Genomic DNA, 9,552 nt, shown 5'->3' on the forward strand with positions numbered 1-9,552 from the left:
ACTACACCCGGTAGTGAAAAAAAAGGGTCGCTAGTCAAAAAGTGTCGCTAGTCAAAACGTCGCTATTCGGTTTGGTGCTGGCGCCATAATACCCTGATATGAAAATCATGGAGGCTGAACACTGTGTATGTACTGGACTTTGGAGGAAAACTCAATGTCTCCATGTTACAAGATTGATGTATAGCGAAATAATGCGTGGTGGTAATAAGTACATATATGTTTTAATTTAATAAAATTTCAAAAAAATATTTTTTTTTAGTTAAATATATTTCTAGATTGAGTTTAAATAAGGGCAAAAGTAACATGAGAGAGTTCTCTTCATCGACTCTCTCTTCTTCAAATTAAAGTGACAAGATGGTTGAACTTTTTGGTCATAAATCGCTAGGTTGCGATGCAATCTAGCGTCTTAGTGTAAAAAAGTTCGATTGAATTTGCATCTTGTCACTTCAATTTGCAGAAGAGAGAGTCTGTTCCTTACGGAAAGCGCCCAATGTAGGAAACCGCCCAATGCCGAACGCAACGATTTGCGTTTGCGAGACGAAGCGCCAACAGAAAGGAAAAACGCAGCGAACGACGAGAGAACGGAAGAGAAAAAAGTTTTAGCGCGAACGCCTGAGCAGATGCAGATCAGAGTCACGCCACGAGCCGACGAGGCAACATCGCGACGCGTTTAGACAAGTTTTTGAATAAAGTTAAGTTAAATGTGAACGTTTCCGACTTACGATTATTTCGACCGCGGTCAATCCCGATTTCCGATTACACATCTGCCAAGAACCGTACCCCGGAGGTTCCAAAAATACAGTCCACCTATCCTTGAGTTTTTTCCGACCGAACATATGGTCCAATACGAACCGGATTGGACTTCCGGGTGCGCGTCGTTTCAAAAACCGAACGCGATAAAGTGAAAATCACTGCTGCGGCAGTACGACGACGACGATCCCTGCTGCGGCAGTACAGTGCGAAAGAAGATTCCTGCTGCGGCAGTACAGTGCAAAAACCGATTCCTGCTGCGGCAGAACAGTGCAAAAACCGATTCCTGCTGCGGCAGAACAGTGAAAACCGAATTCCTGCTGCGGCAGAGCAGTGCAAAAAAGAAGATTCCTGCTACGGCAGAACAGTGCTAAAAGGAAGAAGAATCGAGAAAGAAGATGGCGGAGAACGAGTTCTTGGGTTTCGACGAGACGACTGAGGGAACGTCCGGAGGAAACAGGGTGGTTGGCACCAAGCAAAAGGTTGCCAATCTGACATCCGCCATATCTGACCCGAAAACTGCAGCGCAACTGAAATCGTTCGTACGCCAAAGAGATCAGGTGATGAACAAGGTGCTTCGAATCTACGAGGACGTGAACGTTCAGGCTCCGATCGATCCGTCACACTTGAAAGTGTACGCAGCGAAGCTACACTCAGCGTACGACGAGTATTCGAAGTACCACAGCGAAATTATAGCGATAATCCCGGACGACGAGGTGAATGCACAGGAGAATGAGTGCATCCGCTTCGAAAACTACTTTCAACACACATCCGCCGCAGTCGAAGCTCGTATCTTGCGGACACCCGTCATCCAGGTGGCCCCACCTGCGCAAGTTGTCGTCCACCAGCAGCCATTAAAAGCACCGATCCCGACTTTCGACGGTGAGTACACCAAGTGGCCGAAGTTCAAGGCGATGTTTCAGGACGTCATGGCCCAGTCCCGCGACTCGGATGCGATTAAGCTCTACCACCTTGATAAGGCATTGGTAGGAGCAGCCGCAGGAGTACTGGATGCCAAGACGATAAACGACGGCAACTACGCCCAAGCCTGGACCCTGCTAGCCGAACGCTACGAAAACAAACGAGTGATCGTGGAAACGCATATCCGCGTTCTGCTGTCGCTAAAGAGAATGACGTCCGAATCCCACAGAGAACTACGATCCCTCCTCGATGAGTGCATCAACCACGTCGAAAGTCTAGCGTACTTAAAGCAGCAAGTATCCGGAGTGTCCGAACTGATGGTCGTCTACCTGCTGACTGCAGCGCTGGACAAATCGACACGCAAGCAATGGGAACAAAGCCTGCAGCCAGGTGAGTTACCACAATACAAGTCCACGATAGCCTTCCTGAAGGCACAGTGCCAAGTGCTGGAGAGATGCGAAGCTGCGTATTCTCAGACAGAAACGAAGCCAATTCCGAAGCAGCAGAGTTCGGCGTCGAAGGTTACCAGCCAACGATCACATCCGGCGACGACGAGCTCCGAAGTGTCCAACGAGAAATGCGATTTCTGTGATGCTCCACACCGAAACTATCAATGCAACAAACTCAGCACGCTAACCAGCACTGAAAAGTTCGAGAAGGTTCGTTCGGCGGGCATCTGTTTCAACTGCTTCCGAAAGGGACACCGTTCCAACGCCTGCCCTTCACCGAAGACCTGCCAAAAGTGTCACAAGCGACACCACACACAACTGCACGACGACGAATCGAACCCGAAGCAAGAATCCAAGACCGCCACCGTAGCAACTGAACCGAAACACGACGAGCCTGGCCAGGGACAATCGTCTCAAGCGCCAGCCCCCCAGGCAGTCCCACCTCCAGAAACCGTTACGACCGCCTGCCATCTGGACAACGCCCATGCTCCGAAAACAGTGCTACTGCTGACAGCGGTGGTCCTGGTCACCGATCGAAACAACCAAACCCAGCAGTGTCGAGTCCTTCTCGATAGTGGGTCAGAAGCGAATTTCATCACCGAGAATATGGCGAACACTCTCGGCATGGAGAAGAAGCGTGCTAATGTTCCGATTTCTGGCATCAACAATGTCCGAAGTCTAGCACGAGACAAGGTTGAAGTGCACTTCCAATCCCGATGCAGCGATTTCCATGCCACACTGGAATGCCTGGTGACCCCCAAAGTCACTGGAGCGATCCCGACGACCGACATCGATGTTACAAGTTGGCTGCTCCCAGACGGCATTCAGCTGGCCGACCCGTCGTTCTTCCGAACCGACAAAGTTGACATGCTGATTGGCGCGGAGTTGTTCTTCGCGCTAATGAAGCCAGGACACATCACACTCGACGACGGTTTGCCCGAACTACGTAACTCGCACTTGGGATGGTTGGTTACCGGCGCGTACCAGCCAACAAGAAACGATGGAGCGGTGCAGTACTCCCATGTTGCATCTCTCGATTCCGTTGAAGGGATGATCCGACGGTTCTGGGAAGTCGAAGAGGTTCCCAATGCAGCCACCCTTTCGCCCGAGGAGCAGCAATGCGAAGATCATTTTTCGTCCACCTACTCGAGAGACGAAACCGGACGATTCGTCGTCCGATTGCCGTTTAAAGCAAATGCCGACCAGATGGACAGCTGTCGAAACCTGGCATTGAAACGCTTTTTCATGCTAGAGAATCGGCTGCAGCGCAATCCCGAATTGAAAGCGCAATATCTGGACTTCATGCGAGAGTACCAGCAGCTCGGCCATTGCCGAGAAGTGGATGTGGCCAACGACAACCCGAATCTGAAGCCATACTATTTGCCGCATCACGCGGTACTACGCCCAGGCAGCTCGTCAACGAAGTGTCGCGTCGTCTTCGACGCTAGCGCTAAATCCGCTCCGACGAACCCGTCCCTCAACGAAGCGCTACTGGTGGGTCCAGTAGTTCAAAGCGACATCCTTTCGATCATGATTCGATTCCGTCAACATCGATACGTTTTCACGGCGGACATAAAGAAAATGTACCGTCAGATAGTTGTCCATCCCGAGGACACACACAAGCAGCGCATCTTTTGGAGGGAGCATCCGACCGAACCGCTGAAGATCCTGGAGTTGCTAACCGTTACGTACGGTACGGCTTCAGCACCCTTCCAAGCAACCCGAAGCCTAAAGCAACTTGCCAACGACGAAGCTGAAGAATTCCCTGTAGCAGCGCAAATAATCAAATTCGACTGTTACGTTGACAACGTGCTCTCAGGGACTGCTACAATCGACGAAGCCATCGAAGCGCAGCGCCAGCTGAAGGAGATGCTGGCCCGTGGTGGGTTTCCAATTCACAAATGGTGCTTCAACTCACCTCAGCTCCTGGAACTCATCCCAGACGACGAACGAGAATCGCTGAAACCGCTTGCAGATCGCCATGTCAACGAAGTGATCAAAGTTCTCGGCCTGCTGTGGGAGCCGGCCACCGATGAGCTTTTGATTGCTGAGTGCTCCAAACCGACAGCAGAACAAGCCCAACAACCCGCTACAAAGAGGATCATCTATTCGGAGGTAGCCAAACACTTCGACCCATTAGGACTGTTTGCCCCATCCATTCTGCTGGCAAAGCTACTGGTGCAACGCTTGTGGCAATGCAAACTGGATTGGGACGAACCTGTGATTGAACGAACCCAAATGGAATGGAACGAACTCAGTGATGCGCTACCAAACCTGCTGCAAATCAAAATCCCCCGCCAAGTCACGTTCCATGGTGCAGTCTACTACGAGCTACATGGATTCGCAGATGCATCCAATGTGGCGTATGGAGCGTGTGTGTACATCCAAAGCAGACTGGAAGATGGAACCATCAAGTCACGGTTGCTGATAAGCAAGACCAAAGTGGCTCCGCTTCAGCCACTCACGATTCCGCGCAAGGAATTGTGCGCCGCACTCTTGCTCGTCCGGCTGGTGTGCAAGGTACTACCAGCCCTCACCATTCCGATCCGACACGTAGTGTTGTACTCCGACAGCGAAATCGTTCTCTCGTGGCTGAAGAAGCACCCATACCAGCTACAAACATTCGTCTGCAACCGCATCAACGAGATCCAAACCCACTCGGAGGGGTACACATGGAAATACGTTCGCTCTCACCACAACCCGGCAGACATCGTATCTCGTGGGCTTATGCCATGCGAGTTAACCATCAGTGAACTGTTTTGGACTGGTGGCGAGTATATCAACTCACCGGTCGCCGGTCCCGATGTGCCGAAAGTGGTTTCCGACGACGATCTACCGGAATTGAAGGTCAACGTAGCAGCTATGCCGGCGCTCATTGAAGAGCCGCTGGAAATCTTCAAGACCTACAGTTCTTTCCGTCGCCTTCAACGAATAATCGCATGGGTATTGCGGTTCTGGAACAACATCCGAACTCCGAAAGCTGATCGCATCATCAATCGACATCTTTCCGTGGTAGAACTTCGACGTTCGACGATCGTCCTTGTAAAAGTGATTCAGCACGTCGAACTTGGAGACGAGATCCAGCGAGTAAAAACCAAGACGCCTTGCAAACGAATTGGGAATCTCAACCCGATTCTCACCGACGATGGCGTGCTAAGGGTCGGGGGTCGACTCAAGCACTCCAAACTGCCCAACGAATCGAAGCACCAATTGATCCTGCCGAACGCGAGCCCGGTGACACTTTGCTTGATCCGGGAAATGCACCAAGAGCTTCTTCACGTTGGACCTGCTGGACTACTCTCTGCAATCAGACGACGTTTCTGGTTGCTACGCGCCCGCTCTACAATACGACAGGTAACTCGATCGTGCGTGAAATGCTTTCGCGCAAATCCAACCGACATCACGCAACTCATGGGAGATCTGCCAAGACAACGTGTTACACCGTCCCCCGCCTTTAGCATCACTGGTGTGGACTATGCTGGTCCGATTCTGGTGAAGCAGGGGACCCACAGAGCCAAGGTCATCAAAGCGTACATAGCGGTTTTCGTGTGCATGGCCACGAAAGCCATACATTTGGAATTAGTGTCCGACCTGACGTCCGACGCTTTTCTTGCGGCACTCCAACGTTTCGTGAGCCGTAGGGGAATAGTGTCGAAGATGCACTCTGACAATGCGACGAACTTTCACGGCACCAACAACGAGCTCCACAAGCTGTACGAGATGTTTCGCAACCAACCAGACGTCGACAAGATCCTGCAGTACTGCCACGCAAAGGAAATTGAGTGGCACTTCATTCCGCCAGATTCGCCCGAGTTCGGCGGCCTATGGGAGGCTGCTGTGAAGTGCACCAAGACCCATCTGAAACGAGTGGTAGGTAATAAAACGTTAAATTTTGAAGAAATGACAACAATACTTTGCGAAATCGAGGCCGTCCTCAATTCGAGGCCACTTTTCGCAATATCTGGAGACCCAGATGATCCCGAAGTTATCACCCCGGCCCATTTTTTTGATTGGCCGCCCAATGACTGCTGTACCCGAACCATCGTATCAGGACCTCAACGTTGGCCGGCTAAGTCGCTGGCAGCATCTTCAACTGCTGCGTGAGCAGTTTTGGAGAGCCTGGTCCCGCGATTATCTTAGCAGTCTGCAACCCAGGAAGAAGAACTGGAACACTTCTACCAACGTTCGACCAGGAATGATCGTCTTGATTAAGGACAAGAACCGCCCTCCGTTGCAGTGGAAGTTGGGCCACATCACCTCTGTCCATCCTGGCCACGACGACCTGGTCCGGGTAGTGGACGTTTTTAGCGAAGGCAAAACTTTTACACGGCCCATCACGAAGTTGTCAATTTTGCCAATCGAGGATAATCAACGCCAACCTGATCCGGACAAGAATGTTGAACCGGGACGCTTCAACCCGGGGGATGATGTTCCTTACGGAAAGCGCCCAATGTAGGAAACCGCCCAATGCCGAACGCAACGATTTGCGTTTGCGAGACGAAGCGCCAACAGAAAGGAAAAACGCAGCGAACGACGAGAGAACGGAAGAGGAAAAAGTTTTAGCGCGAACGCCTGAGCAGATGCAGATCAGAGTCACGCCACGAGCCGACGAGGCAACATCGCGACGCGTTTAGACAAGTCTGCATTAACATGTCTAAAGGGTTTAACTCGTTTTGTAAACAAACATTGTTTCTGTCGCTGTAGGGTCTATCTCGATCCACCCACGCATCTGGGGGCCGTTATCAGAAAGATCAATCTTCGCTCTTTCTGATAACGGCCCCCAGATGCGTGGGTGGATCGAGATGAGCCCTACAGCGACAGAAACAATGTTTGTTTACAAAACGAGTTAGACCCTTTAGACATGTTGATGCAGAAGTTTTTGAATAAAGTTAAGTTAAATGTGAACGTTTCCGACTTACGATTATTTCGACCGCGGTCAATCCCGATTTCCGATTACACATCTGCCAAGAACCGTACCCCGGAGGTTCCAAAAATACAGTCCACCTATCCTTGAGTTTTTTCCGACCGAACAGAGTCGATGAAGAGAACTCACTCATGTTACTTTCGCCCTTATTGAAACTCAATCTAGATTTTACCTGGTGATAACACAAAGAGAGGATCGATGAAGAGAACTCGAAAATGTCAGTTACGCCCAAATGAAAAATCAGTGTCGAAATGTTTCAACGTTGAATTTTGCTTGCATCCTTTTCTCCGTGTAGGGAAACATTTCAAAAAGCTTTGGAATATTTTTTTGGACAACCCTGCGCACGAACAAAAACATTTCGCCGAGATAAAAGCTCACAGGGTTCGTGTCGCCACTAATCAAAATGGCTTCCTCGAATAAAATTTCTTGATAATTCGGATAATAATTAAAAGTCGCCAATTTTTTCAAAAAGAGTTTTTAATATTTTGTTTATTTACACTAAATAAATTGTTACATAATGATGCCCTAAAGTGAATCAGTTGTGCAGAAACAGAAAAATCGTAAGGTTGTCACCAATATGAATATTCTCGGAATTTTCCCGTTCCGCGGCGGCGCACTAAAGCCGCTCGCCGGTTTGATTCCGGCCGCCATCCGGCACCTGAATACGTGCCCGCCGCCGCCTCCGCCCATTGAACGGACACTGAAAATCGGCCAGCACAAAGTAAATTTCGTCGAAGCCGGTGCCGGCGAGAAGGGAGTAATCCTGCTGCCGGGAGCCCTCGGAACAGCTTGGACGGATTTCAAGCCCCAGATCGAGCAGCTTCCGGTGCTGCTACCGAACCACAAGATCATCGCGTGGGATCCGCCCGGCTACGGAAAGTCCCGTCCCCCGGAGAAGGAGTTCGGGTTGGATTTCTACGAGAGGGACGCCGAGGCGGCTGCTGGGCTGATGGAGAAGATGGGGTTCGAAGGGGGCTTTTCCGTTGCCGGTTGGAGCGACGGTGGCATCACCGGGATGATTTTGGCCGGCCGGAAACCATCGCAGGTGGAAAAGCTGGTCATCTGGGGATCGAATGCTTACATTGCACCAAAGGAGGCGGAAATTTATGAAAGTATGGGTTGCTTTGATTTTTTATTCGATCTATGGGGAGTTGACTGTAATGATACACTGCACCAAAAAGTCCCGTTTCTTCTTTCAGATATTAGAGACGTAAGCAAATGGTCCGCCAGGATGCGAGAACCGATGGAGAAGGTGTACGGAGTGGACGGCTTTCCTAAGGTCTGGTCCGCCTGGGTTGATGGAATGCTCGGGATCTACAAGCATCGCAATGGGAACATCTGCAAGGAGTTGCTGGATAAGATCCTAGCTCCGACGTTTATTCTTCATGGAGCGAAAGATCCGATGATCGTGCCGGAACATGTGCCACATCTGCAGAGCTCGATAGCCAACACCTCGTAAGTTGTTAACTTGTTACACATTTTAAGATAGATCTCGGTAAACGAAGTATACATCAGAAATGTAATTTTTACCGACATCTCGGTAAATTACTCGATAAACGAACATTTTTTTCTTCAAAACGTTTACCGAGATTAGGAAATTACGGTAAATTTTCAGAATGTCGAAATTTTATCGAATGAACTTTGTGAATTGTATGATTGACCTTACGACTTGTTCTAGGCTTCACGTGTTTCCTGAAGGTAAGCACAATATCCACTTGAAGTATGCCGAAGAGTTCAACAAGCTGGTAAGTGATTTCATTCAAAAGTGATTGGAGTAGTTTAGAATAGCTTTTCTGTTAAAACTTAGCTTTTGGAACAATGTATTTATCGCATGAAGTATGCCGGCAACATTATTTTTCCGAAATCCTTGTAGGTATGGAATCTTACGATAAAAGGATAATTTAAACCACTGATTCAAATTTCGACCTGCGCGCAACAATAATGACAATGTCGCATTCTGTATTTGTTGTGACAATCCACCAAATGTTAGGTTTGTCCCAACTTGAGCACAGTATATGATAAATGTGCTCATTCTGTGGGTTGCAAATCTCATCTTTCAGTGGACTGATCTAACTGATAGTCGATTGACAGACACAGACCACAGACAGTCTGTGGTCGATTGTTCATTGCATGTAAGCAAATGAACGATCAATTTTTTATACCATTTCATTCAACAGAACCTGAGATTTGCATCGGCAAAGTTTGGGGACAACGATTGATGATTCTGAAGACGCCCTGTAAATCAGGCCAAACATGTCTAAAGGTCATATCTGCAGAAGAGAGGCTCTCTTTGGTTTCCCTCTCTTTCGTTAATATTTCAGCTGTTTATTTGTATTATGATTGTCTCCTTGCATTGAACGATGGACAAAACAATCGTCTTTTGACTGGAAAAATAGTTGAAAAGTGTACCATTACATTGCAGTAATTGAAAGAGAAAGTGGACAAAGAGAGCTTCTCAAATGCATATAGGACCTATTGAAATGTTAGGCCTGAAATGGTATCTATTTC

At 49.0% G+C, this 9,552-nt stretch overlaps 2 protein-coding genes across 2 annotated transcripts; both read left to right on the plus strand.

Moving 5' to 3' along the window:
• The first annotated feature begins 1,148 nt into the window (after positions 1–1,148).
• On the plus strand, positions 1,149–6,576 carry LOC134284437 (uncharacterized). The gene is made up of 2 exons (XM_062843274.1): positions 1,149–5,990; positions 6,172–6,576. Exons 1-2 carry the CDS (start codon positions 1,149–1,151, stop codon positions 6,574–6,576), a joined length of 5,247 nt encoding a protein of 1,748 aa, XP_062699258.1.
• An 860-nt stretch (positions 6,577–7,436) lies between these two features.
• LOC109404192 (valacyclovir hydrolase) lies at positions 7,437–8,880 on the plus strand. The gene is made up of 3 exons (XM_019677013.3): positions 7,437–8,156; positions 8,244–8,499; positions 8,723–8,880. Exons 1-3 carry the CDS (start codon positions 7,622–7,624, stop codon positions 8,811–8,813), a joined length of 882 nt encoding a protein of 293 aa, XP_019532558.2. The 5' UTR covers positions 7,437–7,621; the 3' UTR covers positions 8,814–8,880.
• The last annotated feature ends 672 nt before the right edge of the window (positions 8,881–9,552 follow it).

The sequence above is a fragment of the Aedes albopictus genome, unplaced genomic scaffold (assembly GCF_035046485.1).
Source record: "Aedes albopictus strain Foshan unplaced genomic scaffold, AalbF5 HiC_scaffold_128, whole genome shotgun sequence".
Lineage (NCBI taxonomy): Eukaryota > Metazoa > Arthropoda > Insecta > Diptera > Culicidae > Aedes > Aedes albopictus.